The sequence below is a fragment of the Ascaphus truei genome, chromosome 15, assembly GCF_040206685.1.
Source record: "Ascaphus truei isolate aAscTru1 chromosome 15, aAscTru1.hap1, whole genome shotgun sequence".
Classification (NCBI taxonomy): Eukaryota; Metazoa; Chordata; class Amphibia; order Anura; family Ascaphidae; genus Ascaphus; species Ascaphus truei.
Window position 1 is genome coordinate 12,441,753 of NC_134497.1, and position 24,777 is coordinate 12,466,529.

The following is a 24,777-nucleotide window of genomic DNA, read 5'->3' on the forward strand; positions in this document are numbered from 1 at the left end:
CATTGATATATACCAAAATGCCAAATTGTGGCCAAAGGATAAACAAACCTGCTTAAGCCACTTAGTATGCTACTGCTGGTACAGAGTCAAATGGATAAGGTGTCATCCATTAAGTAATGGTTGCATTTAACTAATGTTTGTTTGAGCCATTTCATCTACCTAAAAAGGAGCCCAATTCAAAATCAATATTGAGCCCATATGGGGATAGAGTCTTAAGTTCATAGATCCAATGGATCTTAGGTAGATGAAATGGCTCAAACAAACATTAGTTAAATGCAACCATTACTTAATGGATGACACCTTATCCATTTGACTCTGTACCAGCAGTAGCATACTAAGTGGCTTAAGCAGGTTTGTTTATCCTTTGGCCACAATTTGGCATTTTGGTATATATCAATGCCTATTATGATATTACATCTGGCCTCAATTTTGGGATATATGGTTATCAGTTGATATCTGAATGTTTTTAATGTTGTTTAATGTATTGTATGTGTATTATGTTGTTAGAGACGTAGTGATTTGATATTAATGACATGCAGGCTATACAGCCTAATTGGGCAATTAATTTTTAATTGGTTAGGGTATATGTACATGTCATTCAGTGTCAGTCTTTGTAGCCCCTGAGGAAGTGGAGTAACATCCACGAAACGCGTAGGGCAGGTGACACAGTCACTTTGAGCTTGGTATTGGACTTTTTGGGACACTTGGTCACATTTGAGCCCCATTGCAGCCGTTAGTTCTTGGCATACAGGACGTTTGTACTGTCCCTTTAAGGGCACGTGCACACTCGCGTGCAGGCACGCTGAGACAGCCTGTGTAACCGGAGGAGGAAGTGAGGAGAGCAGCCTCACGTGGAGGAGAGCTGTGAGCCCCACAAGCAGGCCTCCAACACTGCCACTGTTCCTGTTAACCCCTGGAGGGAGAGTCAGCACGAGAGTCACGGTGCAGCAGGAATCACATCTCTGCAAAGACATCAGCAGCAGCCGGAAGACTCTTTGTTGCATTGCCTGTATTTGCCTTGCTGCTTGTAAGTAGGGCTCTGATTTTTCATATCTGGATGACCAGCGGTGTTCTCATTTGTCCAAACCATTTTATGGCATAGTTCTTTTTATTTAATAAATAGTTTTTATAGTCACTAGGAGTCTCTATGTTATATGTGCAGTGTGTGTATTAGTGTAGACCTGTTTTAACCCTACAGTGTTGCACTATGATCTGTGTCTGTTTGTGTTTTTTCCCCTATATGGCCTGTCAAGCAAGTGTGCTGATCCCCTGAGGAGTACAGGATTATCCAATGAACTTTTGGCGCCAGGTTTTTCTTTGTTTTCACTTTCACTTTCTCTGTCAGTACTGACAGTATTACTAGGCAGCCTTTATATATATATATTTTGCAATTGTCACACTGGTGTTTTAGTCTTTAGCGCTTGTGCACATTTTTTCTTTTTCACATTATACAAGTCTGACTATCTGGCTACTTTCATCTTCAGACTGAATAGTCCCAAGTGACTGATTCGGCAACTCCTGTAGTTAGCAAGCCTTGTAAATGGGAGAGCGTTAAAACGGACTTCCCCGCGCGCTCGTTTGCATGTCTCGCCAGATTTAGTCTTAATAAAAACACGGCCGTACGTTTTAAAGTCTGGCGTGGCGGTTGCGTGAACCAGCAATTGAATTTGTGCCGTTAGACTTGACCAATGGCTGCAAATGTGCAGCGAACACGTTGGACTATGGAAGTCTAAATACAACAAGAGAAGTACAGGCATATTCCGCATTAATGTACGCAATGGGACCGGAGCATGTATGTAAAGCGAAAATAAACTTAAAGTGAAGCACTCCCTTTTCCCCACTTATTGATGCATGTACTTTACGGCAATCATCATATACGTACATAACTGATGTAAATAACGCATTTGTAACAGGCTCTACAGTCTCCCCGCTTGCGCACAGCTTCAGTACAGGTAGGGAGCCGGTATTGCTGTTCAGGACGTGCTGACAGGCGCATGCGCGCGCTGGCGTTTGCCTATTGGGCGATATGTCCTTACTCGCGAGTGTACTTAAAGTGAGTGTCCTTAAACCGGGGTATGCCTGTAGGTGGTCGTGTTAGCAATAGAAGATTCAGCGGAGGGCTTGGCTTGTGTTCCTTTTATAATAGAAGCTGCATGACACATTGGAATGGACTCTTGAGTTCGTTCAATGCCTCTGTGCGTGTATGTTTTGGACTTCTGTTTTCAGACATATACCTTATTCATGTTGAAATGCTGATCTGCTTGGAAATACCAGTGAGGTTCCAGGACTACCTCGGCCTGCTTGAGAACTTTAAGCCTGTAGTGTCTTTCCAAACAATCCAACACAAGTGGGTACCGTCCCAGGTCAAATTTGTTGGCAAATAAATGAGGAGACTTGGTTAGCCATTGCAAATCCCCAAGTCCATACACACAGATGTTTCGGACATAGTGACCTGCGGGGGGGTGGGGGGTGGGGGGAGAGAGGGAAAGAGAGGATAGGTTTGGTTAGCAAATGACTTCATTAACCCTGCCAGCGCTGAAAGCACACCAGCATATTTCCTACAATTGGTAATGAATTTAGGTTATCAGTAGGAAACAAAATGACATTCGTTGCGTTCAAATGTGAATGAGTAAATGTCCGGGATTTGGACAATCCGGGGGACTTCCAGGCTGCAGGACCTTAATACAGAGGTGAAACTTTGAACACCAGTAACATATTACGTTGTGGACATTGTAAATTGCATGTGCTGTTAAATCACTGAATCACTCAGCACCGTGTAGAGTGTGGGGCATAGCGCTGGCGGTGTGTGCTATCCTGTTGTGAATTAATAAACGCATTATTTAGTGACGTTTTACAAATGCAGGCCCTGCACGTGTAACATTCTGCATGAATGGTTAATGGATAATAATGGTCAGACGCGCCTTCTGAAATCTCTGTAATAACAGACGGCGTCTACAGTCTCATTACTCATATGAAGAATGTTCTTGTTTGGTCAATGGGAGAAAGCAAAACCTGTTACATATCTAGTTGTCTCTCAATGAACAGTACATCTACTAGGCGGAAGTATTCCTTAAAAAGGTTTGGCAATGTGTGGTATAAGATGTTTCGTTATCACGTACCATGGCAGCCGCTGTGAGAACTGCCTTCCTGGTCTTTCCATTTAATAGCTCGTATGTTTCCCTCCCACTGCGCATCAGGCGTGGCGCCCGGAGCGTCTGAAACACACAAATCAGGCCGAGCACTTGTAGTTTGTTGGTTAATTAAATGTAAATTAGGATAGCATGATAAATAATCATTTGTAATGGAGATACCAGCTTATTAATTCCTTGTATTTTTTTATGTTTTAGTTTGGTTGAATATGGGCCCAATGCACAATTTGGCTATATCCGATCCATCCAAATATGATTCCTTGGTCACCTGCCATATAAATAGAGCAGATGTAGAGGAACAAATACCAAAGAGCCCAGATACAGTTGGTATTGTGATCGTTTCTATACAACAAGGTGCTCAACTCCAGTTTTCAACGATCTTTCCCCCTCCGCCCCCTGCCAACAGGTCAGGTGTTAAGGATTTCCCAGCTTCAGCACAGGTGACTCAATTAGTGGCTCAGTCTTTGACTGACCCATCTGTGCTGAAGCTTGGGAAATCCTTAACACCTGACCTGTTGGGGGGCAAGGGGGAGTCTTGAGGACTGTAGTTGAGCACCCCTGCTATACAACACCTCCCAGCTTCAGACCCAATAACTTTTCTCATATTCAGTACTAAAAACATCAAATTAGTTCACATCTTCAGTCGATTGGAGCAACTCCACCGTCTGTGTACAGATATCTGCAAGGCTAAAAGATGGTACAAACCACCTATCTACACACACACGCTGCAAATGCAGGGGCTATGCAAGAAGCTGCTGGTATTCAGTTGCAATATACCTTTTATTAATGCCATGTTTACACAACTACAGGCTGAAATGTTTCGTCCAAGTGTGCAAAAAAAAAAATTAGCCTGGTGATGCTTTCTGCATTTGATCTCCATTCATGTTAATTATAAACATGTTGAATAACCTTCCTCTCCAAGCCAAGAGTCCACACTATGGTAACCTGGGTGCACCCTTTTACATTAGGGCTGCACGCCCTCTGAGTTACACTGAAAATGTGACGAGTCTAGAAAACGTTTGTCTGATTTCCTTGCATTCTTACCTTTCAAACGATTAAGAGTCACCCAGTAGTGTTCATCGGGACTGTACGTGTCTCTTGACCACTGAAGAAGGTCTCGTGCACGCGTATCTGACAACACAAAGTTTACGAACTCGAGTGTGAGGGCGTAGTAAGCTGTTCCAAAGTACAGAGTGATATTATGAGGGGGGCTGTGTTTCTCTGTTGTTGTTGGGTACACGTAAGACTTCTCCAAATGGACAAACTCTTTATAACTGACCCGCGTCCTGTACTGTATATGGGGTGGCTGAGTAACTCCAGGAGTTAGGTTTTTTCCATTCCATTTGCTTTTCAGGTATTGAATAATCTCCTTGTTTGTTTTAATGGGGAAATCCTGCCCGCACAGATTGAGAACGTAGCTCCACTGAGCATTTGAGCGGACCAAGTCCTCCATGCAATTAAGATCGGCTTGCAGGCGGGAAAATCCGGCGTACACCACACTGACTTGTTTGGAAGAAATAAACATGTTCTGGAAGCAGCTGGCTAGTTTCCTGACGGCACGTTCGAAGGCTTTGGGGGATTTTTCGTCAATGTGTATGCAGTAAATATTTTGCGGAGCGTAAATGGCAGTAATAAGTTTGACAAACATATCCAGGTCCTTATGGATTGTCAATATGTACGCCAAAGAAAAGTTTGCTTCCTCTGCAGACAGTGGCTTTGTTATAAAGTGCAGATCCATTATTATCTTGGAGCAGTTTGTCGGGTGTTGTAAACACACAGGCCCCTCACCTCTCGGTGGAGGGATTGACGCTTGACAGACGTTTCCTATACTTGGGGCAGCAGACTTGCCTTTAAAAAGAGCTGTACATAACTCTTCCGGGTAGAAACCACATTCCTTGATTTCCGGGACAAACTTTTCTCCCCCTCGCCCATCAGAATTCTTATCAATGAACGCAAATAGGAAAACGCCGACCCCTACGCATAATATAAATCCAGACTTGGTAATGCCAAACCTGGACATTTTTCTGCTCTACCTTGGTTTGTTCCTGAGCATCCTTGCTTTTAAATTCTGCATCAAATAGAAAAACAAAACAAGGTTTTTGGACCACCTCAACTCAAACTGAAAAGCCTTTTTGCCTATAACAATTTGTGGGATGGCCTAAATTATGCATACTTTATACACCTTTATTGTGTTATCTTTGTATGAAGAATGGTGCACTGTCCTGCTAAATTCCTGTGTTGGATTCAATGGAACCATTTGAATACAGGTAGTCCTCGTTATCCAACGTTTCACTTAACGAATGGCATATCCAACGCTTTACAATGCAACCCTATGGGCCGTTTTTTTCGACAACGGAATTTGTTATCCGACGCTCACCGCCACTGATTAACATGGGACTCGCTTTACAACGGTTTCACTACCCAACGCTACTTCCAGAACGGATTCCGTTGGATAACCGAGGACCGCCTGTAATAGTTAAGCGTGTTGGCCGCACTTGTTAGTCTTGTCAGCTACAGGAAGAAAATATTCTGGCCGTTCCATTACAATTCCGTGTTTAGTTTTGGAGTAGCGTGCATTATAAACAATTATCTTTACCTGTTATCATCTAAAGGGCTATCACTACTTTTGTCCCAAGAAAATTAGTCTAGGATTGTCTCCAGGTATTTTATGATAAAAATTGATAGGGCCCAACGTTACATTGTATGCTCTTCAAAGAAGATACTCCATATTCATGTACTGTTCTACGGCAATGTCCCTCATGATAAGTTGGGTGCCATTTACAGCTAATTGCTTTGGTAGCTGTGGATCTGACAACCTTCTGCATTCCCACAAATAACATTAAAATAGGCCGAATGTAACCTGTGTGGCTATCAATACGCCTTACTGGGCAAGTTGTCCTTTATGCAACATTAATTTTCCTCCTGTTCTACAATTGGTAGGTTTCCTTGTTTTACAGTATATAGATGATTTAGATAACTTTTGAATATTGCCAATGGTAGGTAGTGTAAAGGTAATTGATGCTTTATAGTACATACGCATATCAAGTTATTTTCAATGTGTGGCTTTTAGAATAATGTGCTAGGCCTACTAGGAAAACAGTCGAACATCAAAGAGTTTGGTATTTCAGTGGTAGTCTTCAGAGAAGATCATATTGAAAGATTAACAGGATGTTGGCGGGCGGGGTGTTGAGAAACTTGTGTAAAGGGCAGAGGTATTATCTGATCGGGGAAGAAAACTAAAACGAGGGTTTTTCCAAATGTGATAAAGGTTTTCCCACACTTGTTTCAATCTCCTTGTTGATGAAAACACCTAAAGGTGAAAATCTGGTGTAAAGAGTTAATAAAAACTGACTTTCAAAATGATTATAAATTGAACTGCCTGAGAAAGTATAAAGCAAAATGGGACTTGCTTGTTACACACTCCCGTCATGAGATCGAAAAATATCTGCACTTCTCCTTTGATGTGATCCCAAAAGAAGTCATGTATGGTGGGCAAAAGATATAACTTCTTTGCTCATAACTCTCCACCCCGTCCTCTACAGCTCTCTCACCTTAAACCTTGTTCCCTTACCTGTGGAACTCCTTCACACGGTACACGCCAAGCACCCTCTGTCCCCATCTTTAAATCAAACCTTAAAACTCACCTCTTAAACGGAGAATCTCATTAGCCTGGTTTCATGACTTCTGTCCCACACTCAGTCGCTCCTCAAAGCACTGCCATCTGCTGGACTTATACCCTCACCTGCTGCTTCTTACCACTTAGATTGTAAGCTCTCCGGGGCAGGGATTTCTTTTCCTATTGTCAGATTTTGTTTGTTTGCACTTGTATTATAATTTGCTGTATGGTCTCTTTTGTAAATAGCTGAGTCCACTGTGGCTACTGTATAAATAAGGATGTACATATACAGCTCAGCCCCGTTATAACGCGATCCGCTACAACGCGAATCCGCTTATAACGCGATGCAAGGGTGGCTCCCAATTTTCGTAATTATGAATACTTTACAACACAATTATTGGGGTTTTCAATACTTTATTGTACAATGCATACAATTGTACATTATTTCTAACGCGATCCGCTTATAACGTGATGTGATTCTTTGGACCCCAAGCACAGCGTTATAAGGGGGTTGAACCGTATATTTTTTTAAGAGTCTCACCTGGCAAACGTAAGGATTGCACTTAATCTAATTTAATGTGTGAATTAGGTGAGGGATACATTTTTGCAATATTGAACCAACATGGATAATATGCATAGATTTTGTTTGCAAAAGGGCAGCAAATGCTGTGTCCATAATTTCATGTAAAGGTGCATGATGCTAATTAAGGTTGACGTTACAACAGCCAGCAAATAATGATTTTTTTTTTTTCTCTTATCACATTTGTGCCACCTTGCATTGACGAGAGGAAGTCATGGGGGTCCTGCAACAAGCTCAACCATGAAGAAACTGCTCAATCTGTTAGGTGCCTGCCCCTCAATGTGTGACAGCAGGAAAAAATAGCGAGGCTCTGCACTCAATATGAGAAACTCACTGTTTCTACGATGATCCTCACAAGGAAACCGCTCACACAGGTCGTTTTTTCAAAAGCAGCTGCTGCGTTTTATTTTGTCAGGAAACCATGCAGGTGATGGGTTTCTGCCCAGACGTTAGGGCCCTTCGTCAGGGCTAAACACGTTGCATCATCTGCAGCTTCCTTGTAAGGATCATCGTAGAAACAGTGAGTTTTTCAAATTGAGTGCAGACCATCACTCCATTATTTTTTTTTTTCCTGTAACAATGAAATAATATAAAACATTAACATTTTGTAATTCAGTATTATTTCATTTCAACCACCTTTGCACAAGCTTCTTTCCTTGTTTATAGCACCTAAAATAACTGTTTCACGTCCATATTAATTGGGGCTGCAGTACTGGCTACATTTAAGCCACAATGTTATTACCATGTTGTTTTTTCAGCACTCCAAATTCCAAAGCTACTCTTAGGCTGCGGTCCCGCTGCGTCCGACGGGGCGCGCGCGGTAGCCTGCGCGTCACTTGCCTGCTCACGACTTCCTCCCGAGTCGGCCCCAGCCCCCCCTCGCTGCCAGGCTCACTACGCGCTGTAACGCGTCAGCCGGCAGGGGATGCGAGAGGATTGCGATCCCAAGCGGTGACGCCCCCTCCCCCCCGCGCCTTAAAAAATGTTCCCTACAGAGCGCGGATAGCGGTGAAGTGACTCTCCACGCGCCGCCTGTATGCAGTGCGGGCGCGCTGTCGGATGCAGCGTGGCCTCGGCCTTAGGAGGAAGTGTTCCTCCATTTATCAGAAATGATTTTCTTTTTATCCCAATGTTTCTCAACCCGGGTACTGGGTTACCCAAAGATGCGTCCTACGAACCATGCGTTTCCCATAGAGAACAAATGATGTAGTCCTTACCGTTAATAAATATGTGTATTTCTGAGGTACGTCGTTTTTTTGTTTTTTTTTGAACGCCCCAATTATGTCATTTTAATTGAGACACTGCTCCAAAGGAAATAGAAAATGATATCCTAGAGACCTAGACACAGTATTTAAAGCTGCATAGTCAGAATGGGGGGAGTGTTTGTCAATAAAGTGTTTTATTTCCCCTTATCTCTTGCCCGGTCCTTATCAGAGAGCCAATAAAGGGATGGGGAGGAGGGACTCGGGCTGTACAAACGCTTGCTGATCATAGTGACATCACACAGTGACATCACACACAAGGGAGCAGTCAGAGGGAATCAAACCCCTCTGATTTTAATGAATATACTTATAGGTGTCATATTTGGGTAAAACAGTGTCAATTACCCATATGAGACCCCTTAAACTAGTCCCCTTTGTTACTAGGAGGGATTTCCCCCTTTAACCTTATGATACTGCTAAAACAAATTGACAAATTGCAGCTCAAAGTTTTGCTATAAGACGTACCTTGCAGAAATCCCAGTTGGATATGTCCTTTTCAGCAGCATAGGATGCAAAAATAACACACAGCCCGTATGTAATCCATTCTCCTTTAGGCCGTAAGAAGATAAAGTGCCTAATACCTTTTCTCCTGCTTTCTAATGCATGAAACCCAAGTTGCATGTAAACGAAACATCGACAGATTCTGTTGATGAAACCAAGGTTTCCCTGCCGTATCTGCAGCCTTCTCCTGGCCTCACGGGACCGACGTCCTTCAGGGTTTCATTAAAATCGGTGTAGATCTGTAGGAGACTTTTAACACAGAAAAACAAGTCTCTGTGACATCTCTTCCATTGGAGACTGCGTTGTGGACTTGTTCTGCAGCCTTCAGCTTTCTTGCAGAGTGAACGCTGCCATGTATGAGAGAAGACGCCCATTCTACTGAGAGCTGACAAAGTGCGTGTGGTTGGGGATGGATTATCTGCTGTGAACGGCAGCGCTCTGTTAAACGGCTCTTGTGGGAAGAGCAATCCCTTGTGCCAGCTACAACTAACCAACTTCCCTTTCCTCCAGTGACTAAATATTTCACCATTACATGAATTTATTTATTTGTTGTTAAAGCACGAATAGTGCCATTATTAATAAGGCCTTTAAGATTTTCGGCGTACTTAGTACTTGCAACGAGCTGCATACTAAAAATTGTATCCTTTTTATATAAGCTTGTTTACTGCAGGTTGGGGTAAGCTGTGTGGGATGCAGATTTCTTTGCAGACGTTTTTTTATTTTTTATTATTATTATTATATGTAAGAATCAGGCCTTTTTGAAATACAGATTTTGCCGTCGCACATTACCACATCTATGAAAATGTATGTTCGTTTCATCAAGGGTTCAGCGGTGGTATGCAAACCCGGCGTCCTGCAAACCCGGCGTCCTGCATACATCGCTACATAGTAGATGAGGTTGAAATAAGACATATGTCCATCAAGTACAAACATGTCCTATACAATATTATTTTGTTCCATTGGGGATGAGGAGGGGCAGCGGGTATATCACCGATGCGCTAAGCAAAGATCCCTTGTACTGTAAGAGGCGCTTCTGTGGTGGCACCACTTAGTAAATATGGCCCCATCTTTTGAGAGCTTCTTTTGCATCCTTTCAAAGTGCAGTTCCTCCTAGATACCAATGGCAGAGAGGGGAGGTTTACGAAGGCATTAACGGCTATTGGTCAGTGGTAGATTACTCGGGGTCGGGGGCATTACCGTGCAGCTGACCCCCTTCATGTGTTAAGCCGGGGTGACACCTCTCCCCCTTTCACGTGCCCTAATTGTTCACCATCACAAAAAACAAAACAAAAAAAACAATTGGCTGACCTATCTTCGTGCTTCTGTCTTGAGACTAAATTTGGGACCCAGTGCCACATTGTTTGTGATTTATGGGCGGGTCCCGATATCTGTGCCACTGATGATAAATAGAATGGCGTTGCAAGGTGTTCGGTGTCCCATGCAGGGTATTCAGGGAGAGATGCAATTCTATACACATGCATTTCCCCTTCACAATGTCGCTGCCTCGTGCTACATTACAGGCAGTGGAGTAGGTGTTTTATTTTAGATTTTTTTTTTTTTTTTTTAATATGGGGTTTATTACTTAATAGATTGGAACCCAGAAGTAAGTACAAAGAGATAATTTGCAGCTTTCATTTCTCGGATTATAAATCCGTAGTCTGTCCCTCCTATTTTCATCACTCCTCTTTCTTCACATGGGATATGGAGAGGGCGGGAGAGGCAGAAGGGGCGGCATGTGGAGGTAGTAACACATGGAGAGCGTGACGTGGGGGAGATGGAGGCAGTTGGGGTGGTGAAGGAGGCAGTGTGGGGTGAGGAAGTGGGGCGATTGTCCCTTCCTCGCTCTCCAGTCTCCACAGCCAGCACCATATGGAGCGGTCGGCAGACAGGGGGTATGCTCACTGTACCCTATGCTACTTGGGAGCCCACCAGGGGTCGATGGTCCATCGGCGCTCAGGAGAGGAGCTGGTTAGGGGGCGCTCTGGCTTCTCTTCCATGTCTCTATGGTCTCTCTGCAGTTAGAGACCTTGTTCTTGTTCTTCCCTTCAGGGACTGCACAGGAAGCACTGAAGGGCGCATGCCACATTGCGGCTACCCCTGTCCTAGGGCTTGGGATACGTACATTTATACCCTGCTTCTGCAATTTGTATTTATTTTATTGCAGTGAAAACTTCTGTGCAGCTTTCCGTGTGTTTGCAGCGAAATCCTGGAATGTAGTTTGTTTTTTGTACAGTGTGGCCATTTATCCAGGAAATCCACCAGCGCCTCCCCTGATATCATTTCTCTGATTCATACAAGTGCATTCTTACATATTTTAAATCAGCGAGGTTATTTCTAAGGCTTTTTTTGCACTTCTCACATTGCAAACGTAACTCAGAGCCACATATCTTTCTAAATGAATTTCTTCACTGGGTTCACAAGGTCCCCTATGTTGTAGTTAGGTTTTCAAAGCTACTTTCAGTTACCCCCTGAATAAGATCATGTTTTCACCTCTCCTGTACATTCTGAAATCCCTAGTGTACTTGGCAGTCTCTCTCAATACAAAATAGATTGCGAACATAATGGATCACTGTATTCCTTACCTTCACTGTATACGTTTTGTGTCTTACTCTAGATCAGGGTTACTAGGAACCCTTGGATTCCGCGGGCATCCCTGAAGGGTGCCCTGCAATGTTCAGGTTATTTGAAAATGTTATCAAATACAGAAGAATGTACAATGCATCTGATCTCAGACGCGCTATTAGAGAGGGTTGGGGTTCCTTACAATGTATCTGATCTCAGACACGCTATTAGAGAGGGTTGGGGTTCCTTACAATGTATCTGATCGCAGACGCGCTATTAGAGAGGGTTGGGGTTCCTTACAATGTATCTGATCTCAGACGCGCTATTAGAGAGGGTTGGGGTTCCTTACAATGTATCTGATCGCAGACGTGCTATTAGAGAGGGTTGGGGTTCCTTACAATGCATCTGATCTCAGACGCGCTATTAGAGAGGGTTGGGGTTCCTTGCAATGCATCTGATCTCAGACACGCTATTAGAGAGGGTTGGGGTTCCTTACAATGCATCTGATCTCAGACACGCTATTAGAGAGGATTGGGGTTCTGCAGAATGTCACATATTTATAGGGTTCCTTAACCAAAAAAAAGGTTGGAAACCACTGCTCTATATACTATGTGTATACGTCATTGGTACCAAAGAAGATCCACATAACTACTGAATATTGCATTTAGTCAAATTGAAACTTGGATGTGCCACTTCCATTTTTTAGCAGTGACTCGTTTTTCCTGAGATCTGCCTCATTTCACCTTTGGAAACCTTGCTCCAACGCACGATGTTACAAACCAAAACGAAGAACCTATTTGTTCTGCACATGACTATGGTTTCATTGCCGCACAATAAACACACAATGTAGAACACCGAAACCATACAACTCAAATAAAATAGGGTCATGGGCTTTGTTGTCATGAAGACTTACCTCGTTTCTAAATGAGACTTCTTTTAGTCTGGTTTGTGAAATGCACGTTTCTTCAGTGTTGAACTACCAGGGGACCGCAGAAAATAGGTTCAACCCAACATCACTGCATCAAAAACTGAACAGGAGTGTGTCCATCTACTTTATAACGAAGCGTCGTACTAGGTGCGAAACGCGTTGGTGGTTTCACCCTCGTAGCTTTTTTTTATGTGCCAATAAAGTATGTTTTAGCCTACTTCTCACCGTTCAGCGTGGGATATTTTTGTGCTGTGAACCGCCGTTCCTCCTTCGTTGCGTGGACCCAGAGGGTAAAGTCTGCTTCCTGGCATGTGTATTATAAACTGTAGTACCTTCGTTTGTTTGTGGTGTTGATGTATTTGGATAAATGTCAACGCTTATAGCAACAAGCTATGCTGCTATGCTAAATGCCTTATTACCTATGCAAAATTTGGATGCACTCCTGAGCTGACGACGTGGAAGCCACCTATGTTGTATTTTGAACGTGCATCAGTCCTATTTCTGAGTGGGATTTTAGCGTATCACTGCATCATTGGAATTGCTGCCACTTTTATAGCAGGGAGAAGGGCGGTGGCCATGGGGTAACGTTACCATGCAAGGAAACCCAAGTTCGAGTTCCAGTGGCAACCTCTAGATACCTTTTGGTCATTTCTTTTTCCTCCAGGTGTTTCACGCACCAAAAATTAGTGTGCAAACTCTACATGGTAGGAACCATGTGCCTGAAAATCCCTGTATACAGTGAGGGGTCACCAAAAATGTGAAAAACGTCGGAGCGACAGAGAATTTCAAAATTTGGGGGGGGAGTGGAGGGCTCCCACCCCTGTTCTGGTCTCCCTTGTTCTGCTCTCCCCTCTGTATGTCAGTGTGCGTATCTGTGACCCGGCTCTCCGCCTCGCTCCCTCACACCTCGCTCCTGCCTGCTCTCCGCTTCGCTCCTGCCTGCTCTCCGCCTCGCTCCTGCCTGCTTTCCGCCTCGCTCCTGCCCGCTCTCCGCCTCGCTCCTGCCCGCTCTCCGCCTCGCTCCTGCCCGCTCTCCGCCTCGCTCCTGCCCGCTCTCCGCCTCGCTCCTGCCCGCTCTCCGCCTCGCTCCTGCCCGCTCTCCGCCTCGCTCCTGCCCGCTCTCCGCCTCGCTCCTGCCCGCTCTCCGCCTCGCTCCTGCCCGCTCTCCGCCTCGCTCCTGCCCGCTCTCCGCCTCTCTCCTGCACCGCTCTCCGCCTCGCTCCTGCCCGCTCTCCGCCTCGCTCCTGCCTGCTTTCCGCCTCTTTCCTGCCTGCTCTCCGCCTCGCTCCTGCCTGCTCTCCGCCTCGCTCCTGCCTGCTCTCCGCCTCGCTCATGCCTGCTCTCCGCCTCGCTCCTGCCTGCTCTCCGCCTCGCTCCTGCCTGCTCTCCGCCTCGCTCCTGCCTGTTGTCCGCCTCGCTCCTGCCTGCTCTCCGCCTCGCTCCTGCCTGCTCTCCACCTCGCTCCTGCCTGCTGTCCGCCTCGCTCCTGCCTGCACTCCGCCTCGCTCCTGCCTGCTCTCCGCCTCGCTCCTGCCTGCTCTCCGCCTCGCTCCTGCCTGCTCTCCGCCTCGCTCCTGCCTGCTCTCCGCCTCGCTCCTGCCTGCACTCCGCCTCGCTCCTGCCCGCTCTCCGCCTCGCTCCTGCCCGCTCTCCGCCTCGCTCCTGCCCGCTCTCCGCCTCGCTCCTTCCCGCTCTCCGCCTCGCTCCTGCCCGCTCTCCGCCTCGCTCCTGCCCGCTCTCCGCCTCGCTCCTGCCCGCTCTCCGCCTCGCTCCTGCCCGCTCTCCGCCTCGCTCCTGCCCGCTCTCCGCCTCGCTCCTGCCCGCTCTCCGCCTCGCTCCTGCCCGCTCTCCGCCTCGCTCCTGCCCGCTCTCCGCCTCGCTCCTGCCCGCTCTCCGCCTCGCTCCTGCCCGCTCTCCGCCTCGCTCCTGCCCGCTCTCCGCCTCGCTCCTGCCCGCTCTCCGCCTCGCTCCTGCCCGCTCTCCGCCTCGCTCCTGCCCGCTCTCCGCCTCGCTCCTGCCTGCTCTCCGCCTCGCTCCTGCCTGCTCCCCGCCTCGCTCCTGCCTGCTCTCCGCCTCGCTCCTGCCTGCTCTCCGCCTCGCTCCTGCCTGCTCTCCGCCTCGCTCCTGCCTGCACTCCGCCTCGCTCCTGCCTGCTCTCCGCCTCGCTCCTGCCTGCTCTTCGCCTCGCTCCTGCCTGTTGTCCGCCTCGCTCCTGCCTGCTCTCCGCCTCGCTCCTGCCTGCTCTCCGCCTCGCTCCTGCCTGCTCTCCGCCTCGCTCCTGCCTGCTCTCTGCCTCGCTCCGGCCCGCTCTCCGCCTCGCTCCTGCCCGCTCTCCGCCTCGCTCCTGCCTGCTCTTCGCCTCGCTCCTGCCTGTTGTCCGCCTCGCTCCTGCCTGCTCTTCGCCTCGCTCCTGCCTGTTGTCCGCCTCGCTCCTGCCTGCTCTCTGCCTCGCTCCGGCCTGCTCTCCGCCTCGCTCCTGCCCGCTCTCCGCCTCGCTCCTGCCTGCTCTTCGCCTCACTCCTGCCTGCTCTCCGCCTCGCTCCTGCCTGCTCTTCGCCTTGCTCCTGCCTGTTGTCCGCCTCGCTCCTGCCTGCTCTCCGCCTCGCTCCTGCCTGCTCTCCGCCTCGCTCCTGCCTGCTCTCCGCCTCGCTCCTGTCTGCTCTCCGCACTAAGGCTACGGTGCCAGTGCTCACTGCTGCACGCGTGTCTGGCGGTGCATGCACAGATTACAGCCGTGATCTGCGGTCTGTAGGGCAGCGATGTGCGGGCGCGGCCATGTCAGGGGCTAGCGGCCAAGGTGGGGGCATCTCTGCCCATCCATTGGCCGCCCGCTGAGCACGTGACAGCGTCACGGCACGGGAAGACAAGAATTTTGTCTTCCCTGCCGGCGGACGCGCCATCGTGAGAGGGGAGCGTATACACAAGGAACTGCTGGGGCCTGCCTGACTAGAGGTGGGTGTTTGGAGTGTGGCGCTTGCGTCGTGACCACTGGGTACGCGACCTAAGCGTTGCAGCTCTGCCAGACCGTTCACAGCGCGCCTCATCCTGCACTGATGTCGCGCCAGGTGCTGTCGCAGCGGTGGCCGACATACCTGCGGTGAAGCATGACTTCATTGTAATATTATGTGTAGTGGTATTTGCCACTGCGCCAGTAGAAGAACAAATTGAACAAGCTAAAGTTTAGTTATGAAATGTTAAAATGTCAGAAGGTTTTTAATAATGTTTAAGGTCGGTGAATTCATTCCAAACTCGTTCCATTACATTTGTAGATGCAGCATTAAACTCTGTGGAATTCACAAGCAAAGCTATTCAAAGTCTGCACCGTTAAAAAAAAAATATATATATTATGTACAGGATATATATATATATATATTATTTTTTGTTTTAAAGCTGCAGTTCAAGTAATACCTTGTGTGTGTGTTTTTTTTTTTTAAATAAATCAGTTCTGTACTATGAGAAAATACTTGTAGCTTTAAATAATAATAAAAAACTATTTTAAAAGACATTTTGAATGTATTCTAATGTAACAAGCATTTTTGATCCTATAGCAACAATTTACAAAGTCACACCACCTTCCCCTTCTGAAACAGCACCACCTTTTGTGCCCTGCCCTCTAGCAGTGAACCAATTGAATGTAGTGCCTGCCTGGTCACATGATCTTCCTCACAGAACTTTGGCTGTCAGAGCAGCAGAAGAGGATCCAAGATGCATTTAGTGATCCCCCCACCCAGCCGAATCTTGGCCGATCAATTACAGGAGAACGGATCGATCTGCAGTTTAGCCAATCACTTGTTAGTGCGCAGATTGTATTGATGCACATATTGAATGAAAAAAAAAAATTAAAACGACAACTGGAACTGCAGCTTTAAAGCCCGATTGTATTATTTTATTTTTGGAAACTGTCGGCCACGTAAATGCATGACTTTTTTTCAGTGTGCAGTATACAGAGATGCAGATACCATACAGTTGCATGATTACCGGGCCATACCTTACCATAAATAAGAAGCATTGACCTGAAGAGACACTACCTTTTTATTTGTACAGGGATGGTAGGCAGTGAGCCGGATTATTCGCAGTTGGTTTCCCTTAAAGCAGGTTTGCATACAGCTAGGAGAGCCTTGAGGCTTTGGATGCAAGGGCTATTATGTGTTGGCTGCTATGCAAAGCCACAACGATGGTTTTCAATGAGCTGATGCCTTACCGCAGTGCTGCTCAGCACCGCAACAAAGAGCGATGTATAAATCGGTAACATGGAATCCCTGTGCGTTGTAACATTTTTCAGAATGGTTGGGAATACCTGCTGTTAAAGCAGCAATCCGGCTTTTCTTTTAATTGTATTTCATTTTTTGCAGTTCTAGGATGGAAGCAGGGGAGTCTCCGAAGCTGAACCGTGTTGATTTCAGCTCTGGGGACCCCCTGCTTCTCGAGAGATACCTCCGTAAGGGGGTGCCGGTATCTCTCTGCAGATTTAAATGTCACGCTGTCCAATAGGAAGCCACAAGGGATGACGTAACGGCTTCCTATTGGCCTGCATCACATTAAAAAAAAACCATTTAGATAGCCCCACACCGCCACGTCTAAGCTGCTGTCAGCACAGAGGTGAAGCAGGGGGTCCCCAGAGTGGAAATTAACGAGGTTCTGCTCCAGAGACACCCTTCTTCACAACTATTTAGTGTCAGCATGTTGTACTGCTTTAAATCATTTCTCAGAGCTGCTGCATGCATAAATGTGATTTATACGTAGAGTATAACATGGAAGTGTCCCCTGCATATTTATTCTGATTTCCTAGCCCCTGTGAATTTAGGTTTACAACGTGGACCTGTCAGAAACTCAGAGTAGCCTATTTCTGGGGTATCCACCTTCTATACAAGATGAATCATTCATAGTCACGGTTTCCAATGCGTTGGAAGTCTTAGCTGGGAGAGCGTTTGTGTACCCCCAGCTAAATATGCGCATGTGTGGGGAATCTCATGATGTCGGTAATGGAAGAGACGTCATTTGTTTGGGCGCTTGGCTTCCTTGTGTGAAACTGTCACCAGTGGGGTTTTCCTTCTCCGTTAATGTATGCATTCCTCTCCCGTTTGCACACTTAGTGCGCCGCAGCGTTCCACGAAGACGACCTCATTCTCTTAAACGGCGACAAGCAGGAAGTGGAGGGGTTGAGGAGAAAAATGGACGAGCGGAGACTGAAGGCCAAGATGGAAAAGGTGAGATCTGTACATGAGCCGGAAAATCTGCAGGGCGGACGTTTCATAGAAAGGCCACCGAAATATGGCGGGGTAATAACCAGACATGAAAAAAGTTATGGTGGGTAAAAGTAAGTGACAAACTCTCCACCGTACAGCAAATAAAATACCCACTTGTGGTGCATTTGCACGTCTCGTACAGGTCTGCAACCCGGCCTTTCCCCGTTATTGCTTTGCAGAGAGTGCTTCCACTGCAGCAAGGGATTCTGGGTAATGACATGCTCATGAGCACTCGCAGGGAGTCAGTCTACTCCCTATCCATTTTAACATGGATCGCTATTGGCTTATGCCTGCACAGCTTTTTAGCACAGCCTGGGTTACAGAAGTGCATAGGCAGGACTCCTCACTTTAATCCAGGTTGTGCTGAAAAGCTGTTTAATACGGCAGGCATAAGCATATAGGGGCTTCTGATAAGAAGTGAAGAGCGACTCCCTGCGAGTGCTCATTTGCATGTCATTACCCAGAATCCCTGGCTGAAGCGGAAGCCCTGTTTGCTAAGCACTAACGGGGAAAGACCGGGGTTCAGACCCGTCTGAGATGTGCGAATGCACACGTGGTATTTTTATTTGTTATAGATGTAAGAGCAAAGATAGGAACTGTTACTCGTGGAAACAGGATGATTTGCCAGATTTGCTCTGTGGGCGCATCTGAATCCTCTTATGAAAACGGCAATATTTAAACTTGACATTTATTCTAAATCTAAAATGCAACTCCCCTCCCCCTTCCCTCCCCGGTTCCTCCTCCCCTCCCCCGTTCCTCCTCACCTCCCCCGTTCCTCCTCACCTCCCCCGTTCCTCCTCACCTCCCCCGTTCCTCCTCTTCCCCCTCTCCCCCCGTTACTGATTTATTCTCTGTTTCCTTCTAGAAATCAAAGAAGCCCAAAGCAGCGGTGTCTGTTTCACAGCCCGATCAAGTAGAAGGTAGCCGTTTTCTGTATACCAGCTTTGTGATTGCAACAAGAACACTTTGTTGCTTGTACTCTTATTTATTTATTTTATTTTTATGTTTTTTGGGTACTTACATATTTTTGGGGTTCTCCCCCTCCCCTCCTCCCCCCCCCCCCCAGATTCTCTTGCATCCTCAGAAGCCCCTGATGCAAAGAACAATCAGCCCAGAGACAAGATCAATTTTGTTTCCAGCTCCAAAGCCACAGGTTGGTACACCCTTACCGGGTCACGTTGGGGAATTGGGGAATCGATATATACACGTCGGGCAGCACTTTGTAAACGGGACATTGTGTGTGTGTGTTTCACTGGTGCACGGGGAAAGGACCACCCCAAGAGGCCCAAATACAAAATAGCTATATGCAGATAACCCCAGCACTCAAAATGAAGAGAAAATACAAGAATTCTGACAAAAATCAAGAAGTGAGTTAAATGCATAAGTTATATACAGTCATATGCAGTGGTTGACAAATCACCAAAAAATCTACTCGCCACACAAAAAAATCTACTCGCCACCTAGTACCAAACGTGTGCTGCTTGGGCCAATATTTACTCGCCCGGGGGTTAAATCCACTCGCCCGGGGCGAGCAAATGTATAGGTTTGTCGAACACTGGTCATATGCATTAATTATATACAGTCATATGCATAAGATATATACAGTCATATGCATAAGTTATATACAGTCATATGCATAAGTTATATACAGTCATATGCATAAGTTATATACAGTCATATGCATAAGTTATATACAGTCATATGCATAAGTTATATACAGTCATATGCATAAGTTATATACAGTCATATGCATAAGTTATATACAGTCATATGCATAAGTTATATACAGTCATATGCATAAGTTATATACAGTCATATGCATAAGTTATATACAGTCATATGCATAAGTTATATACAGTCATATGCATAAGTTATATACAGTCATATGCATAAGTTTTATATACAGTCATATGCATAAGTTTTATATACAGTCATATGCATAAGTTTTATATACAGTCATATGCATAAGTTATATATACAGTCATATGCATAAGTTTTATATACAGTCATATGCAATACATTCCATCTGAACACGATATGAGATGGGATCGTAACTGCTGATATTCTGAGCATCCGAAAGATCTCACTAAATTCTGAAAACCTTGGTAGTCTCCAAGTCAAACTTGTGCAGCTGACAGAGGCGCAGGAGGAGAGCGGAGCAGCTAAGAAACTATGTACAGAGCAAGAGCACGGAGTGCAACATATATACAGTGAGCGTAGATGTACTGTATATCTGCAGGAGAATGGTCAGCACACAGCGAAAAGTACTTATCTGTAATCACTCTGCTATGCAGATATAGACATATCTACCACAAAGTATGGTGCAGGGGGGCATACGCTTTCGAGCTTGCATGGCTCTTCTGGCCCCATTACCGTATATAAGGAGAACTGTGGTACTTCCCTGAATATTTAAGCAGTAGGTTGAGCAAAAAAAGAGTCTGCCAGATACCTGCTGTATATGTGTATATAACACACGAAATCAATTATAAAGCATTCGTAAGACCACACCTTGAATATGGAGTACAATTGCGGGCACCAATCCTTAGAAAATACATTATGGAATAAGAGAGAGTGCAGAGAAGAGCCACCAAATTAATAAAGGGGATGGATAATCTGATTTGTAAGGAGATGCTAGCTAAATTAGATTTATTTACATTAGAAAAGAGGCGTCTAAGAGGGGATATGATAACTATATACAAATATATTCTGGGACAATACAAGGAGCTTTCAAAAGAGCTATTCATCCCACGGGCAGTACAAAGGACTCGGGGCCATCCCATAAGGTTGGAGGAAAGGAGATTTCACCAGCAACAAAGGAAAGGGTTCTTTACAGTAAGGGCAGTTACAGTGTGGAATTCATTACCCATGGAGCCTGGGATGGCAAATAAAATAGATATGTTAAAAAAAAAAGTTGGACATCTTTTAGAAAAGAAAGGTATACAGGGATATACCAAATAAGTAAACATGGGAAGGATGTTGATCCAGGGAGTAACCTGATATTTGGAGTCAGGAAGGAATTTATTTTCCCCTTATGAGATATCATTAGATAACGTCACTGGGGTTTTTTTTTTACTTCTCTTTATCAATATACTGTAAGTACGGATATAGGATAAAGTATCTGTCGTCTAAATTTAGTATAGGTTGAACTTGATGGACGGATGTCTTTTATTCAACCTCATCTACTGTGTAACTATGTAATGTGCCAATGTATCTGGCTGATCGCAGCACCACAAGAAGACAAGTTTTTTTGCATCGTAAGTCAGTGCTATTTTTCATCGCACTCAACGAGCAGAGCAGCAATAAACGTGCATAGGAGGAAGCACTGAAAGGAATACAGCAACATAAGTTGGTGCTAGATCTGTCAACTGGCTTCTCTCTGTCACCCGACTGTTTCAGTGAAATGTTGGTGCAGATTGAAATGGTGTTTAAACGTAAAATTAAAAGTAGCTCTTTAAACTCATCTTTACTTTTCAGTTTCAGCTGTTGTATTCTTGCTCTCCTTGTCATAGTGCAGAGAGGAGGAGTACTTCAGTATTGGGCGATGCCTTTTTTTATTTGGACTGACAATTATATTGTTAAACAAATATAATGAAAATAATTTAATGTACCAGACCTTGAGATACGGGTGTGAGAAGAGACGTGACGGCTTCATCTGAGGACCGTACCATTTCAGTTTAGTGGGAGACTTTCAGAGATCGTAGTATGAGCCATTTTGGGATCCCTTTTTAATAAGGTGACCTTGTATTTCCTGCAATATGTTTTCGTCAAAGTGCAGGTCTCCTCTGGGACAGAGATACAAAGTGCAGGTCTCCTCTGGGACAGAGATACAAAGTGCAGGTCTCCTCTGGGACAGAGATACAAAGTGCAGGTCTCCTCTGGGACAGAGATACAAAGTGCAGGTCTCCTATGGGACAGAGATACACAGTGCAGGTCTCCTCGGGGACAGAGATCCAAAGTGCAGGTCTCCTCGGGGACAGAGATCCAAAGTGCAGGTCTCCTCGGGGACAGAGATCCAAAGTGCAGGTCTCCTCGGGGACAGAGATCCAAAGTAGAACACGACTCACAAGTTCATGATGCAATTCTCCATGTAATGTGACAACGGTTCAGGTCCCATATAGACCTTTCATCCATGATGAAACGTGGACCTAAAACTGTGTCTTTCCACTGTTGTTGGCTGTCACATTAAATGGAGAATTGCATCATGAACTTGTGTGTAGAGCTCTACCTTGTGTATCTGTCCCAGAGAAGACCGGCACTTTGAAGACTTTTGTCTTCTGTTGTGTTGGCTGCACAAGCGGGATTCTCCTCGTCTGGAACTGTTCCCCCGCACTTTGGATCTGCAATATGTCTTACCTTGTCAAAGAGTCAGTCGCCATAACATGCAATGGGAAAGTTAAGCTGTGAGTAAGAAGAGCCTCCGACTTTGAAGCTCCTGAACTTCATGTCTACCATCACTGTCTCAATATATCTTCTCGTCAAACAGCTGATGCAAGTTCAGCGTCATTCGAGAGAGCCACGACCTCTTCATCGGCCATCGTCAAGAGACCCATGCCATGCAGCGACGAGAAATCGGAGGCATACAAATCCATCTTCACATCCCACAGCTCTGCTAAGCGCACAAAGGACCAGTCTTCTAACTGGGTCACCCACACCGCGTACTACTTCTAATACAGAGCAGGGTTACAGATGGGTTTACACACACACACACACACACATTCCCCTTAAATCAATCGAATCCTTCATGCGAGCGTGACCTGGCCAATTCACATACATTCTATACAATGGAGGACACCATTTTTTCCACCAAGATTCAAATGTTGCGGGTTGTTCTGAATGATAAGAACATATCCCAGAAAGGTTTTGTTGATAGACACCTTAATCTAATTAGTGATATTGGTTCGTTAAAAGGCAAAAAAGTTGTGTTATTGGCCTGCGTTACCTTCATTAAAGGAAGTGGCAACCAAAGTCTTGTTTGACTCTTGCTGTGTTCAGTCTCCATAGGGACCCATTGCCACTAAAATATTATTCTAGCTTCAGGATTGGAGAATAGAGATGTCTGGAGGATTTTGGCCAAACCCACCTGCTGCCGTCTTGGCTGGAAACACCTTGTTCGATCTTGTGCCTCTGACAGCGAAGAGCTTGGGTAATAAAATGAAATCGCTGTTTCCCCTTTGCACAATTTAGTAATGTTTTTACTGTTGCGACATTATCGTTTGAAGTCCGTTTCATGCAGATGAGACATTATCATGAGATGGGGAAGTCCTACCTGTTCAGCGCTGTCTGCAACATGGGACATTTCCATCCAGAATTCCACTCCATTGAAATCGAGATTTTCTTTTATCTACTCTGGGGAGAGGTTCATTTTCACCTCCGAGAGACTTCATATTTTAAACCAGGAGTGGCCAACTCCAGTCCTCAAGGTGGCCAACTCCAGTCCACCAGCAGGTCAGGTTTTAAGGCAATCCCTGCTCCAGCACAAGTGGCTCCGTCAGAATGGCTGAGTCACCTATGCCGAAGCAGGGATATCCTTAAAACCAGACCTGTTGCTGGCCCTTGAAGGCGGGAGTTGGCCACTCCTGTTTGTAAACGCTTACATCTTCTGATGGAGATCCCAAGAAATCTCTCTCCAAGTAAAACAAATGAAACCGAATATCAGCGAAGACTGCAGCTTTGAGATTTGCCACGGCAAGTGCAGGTCATTATTTCATCTTTGATCTCTCATTTCCACTATCTTGACAGATGAATGCATTAAAACTGTTATTGAACACAGCCCCTCACATGCAGTATCAATACCCGATTTAAATTTACCATCCTGCTTTGAACTTCCAATGAATTATTATTGAAGTAACATTTAAAACCCAGGATTCCGCCAGATGCATAAAACTTGAGTTAGAAATCCATTTTATCCCAGCGTTTGATGTATTGTAAGATGATACATTGTGTTGTGTACTGTCTCTTAAGTGGGTTTAATTCATTAAAACTTTTGATCACTTTTGATTTTTAACTTCTTGAACTCCACTGAAACATACATTTGTTGCTGCATTATTGTATGTATGTCTATATAGCGCCATTAATGTACATAGCGTTTCACAGTAGTAATACAAGTGACAATCATATAAATAACAAATAATATAAATAACACATGATGGGAAGAAGCGCTTCACACATAAAAGTAACGTTTAGGAAGAGGTGTCCCTGCTCCGAAGAGCTTACAATCTAATTGGGAGGTAGGAAGAACGTGCAGAGAGTAGGAGGGCATTCTGGTAAGTGCGTCTGCAGGGAGCAAAGCTTTATGTATCATGTGTATAGTATCAGCCACGGAGCTACTCATATGCTTCCTTAGGCTGCAGTCCCTGTGACTGCGAGGCGTGCTCTGTGCGTATAAGCACCGCCCCTCAATGGGGCTGGGCCCAGTACGCACCTTGCTGCTAAAGGTGCAGCCACGCCGTGCTGCCAGATTTTTTTAAAATTCCGTGAAATTGAGTTTAGAGCTTGCGACGGAGGCGTGGCCACGCCCCCGCCGGCATTTTAGCCAATGAGTGCGCACCAGCCGCGTGAGATCATGGCCACGCCCTTGCAAACCCCCCTCCTGTCGCAAACTCTCCATCTCTCTCTGGACCAAAGAGCGCTGTGCACACGCCCCCCCCCCCCCCCGCCACGCGTGCTCCAGTGCTGACTGGAACCGCAACCTTAAGGAGGTGGGTTTTAAAGTTGGATAGAGATTTAATGGCTGTGTTTTTCAGGCCGATCATTGAAGTAACGTGTTTGGACCAACTGAAATACAATTTTAGGGAAGCAGAGCCCAGCTGCATCCTTTCCACGTCACATGACACACCTGATTTATAGCACTGAATCATTACGGGAAAATACCTGAGAATATTGTGTAAGATGTGGCTAGTTACTCCCTGTTTCCACCAGGTGGCAGCAAAGGAT

General features: G+C 45.7%; 2 protein-coding genes across 3 annotated transcripts in view; one reads left to right on the top strand and one right to left on the bottom strand.

Annotated features, from left to right (window-relative positions):
* Positions 1–23,839, top strand: part of RTF2 (replication termination factor 2) — a 43,900-nt gene extending 20,061 nt beyond the window's left edge. Inside the window, exons 6-9 of the mRNA XM_075571619.1 lie at positions 17,692–17,805; positions 18,710–18,764; positions 18,911–18,997; positions 22,328–23,839. Coding sequence (XP_075427734.1) covers positions 17,692–17,805; positions 18,710–18,764; positions 18,911–18,997; positions 22,328–22,512 — 441 coding nt within the window. The 3' untranslated portion in view covers positions 22,513–23,839. The remainder of the gene's footprint in view (positions 1–17,691; positions 17,806–18,709; positions 18,765–18,910; positions 18,998–22,327) is intronic.
* Positions 2,088–9,493, bottom strand: LOC142466518 (putative beta-1,3-galactosyl-O-glycosyl-glycoprotein beta-1,6-N-acetylglucosaminyltransferase 7). Of its 2 annotated transcripts, XM_075571617.1 has the most exons (4): positions 9,073–9,493; positions 4,194–5,217; positions 3,120–3,215; positions 2,088–2,452 (listed from the first exon to the last, which is right to left on the bottom strand). In XM_075571617.1, exons 2-4 carry the CDS (start codon positions 5,167–5,169, stop codon positions 2,223–2,225), a joined length of 1,302 nt encoding a protein of 433 aa, XP_075427732.1. In that variant the 5' UTR covers positions 5,170–5,217; positions 9,073–9,493; the 3' UTR covers positions 2,088–2,222. The 2 variants fall into 2 exon arrangements, with proteins under 2 accessions (XP_075427732.1, XP_075427733.1); XM_075571618.1 differs by lacking the exon at positions 9,073–9,493 and having other exon boundaries at positions 4,194–5,450.
* Positions 23,840–24,777: the final 938 nt, after the last annotated feature.

What these genes read in the sequence shown, in the direction of transcription:
- LOC142466518 (XM_075571617.1), bottom strand. Translation starts at nt 5,169, where the DNA reads ATGTCCAGGTTTGGCATTACCAAGTCTGGATTTATATTATGCGTAGGG. An exon ending in GACTCTTAATCGTTTGAAAG is followed by an intron (nt 3,216 to 4,193) that starts GTAAGAATGCAA and finishes TGTGTGTTTCAG; the next exon opens with ACGCTCCGGGCGCCACGCCT. An exon ending in TTCTCACAGCGGCTGCCATG is followed by an intron (nt 2,453 to 3,119) that starts GTACGTGATAAC and finishes ACCCCCCCGCAG; the next exon opens with GTCACTATGTCCGAAACATC.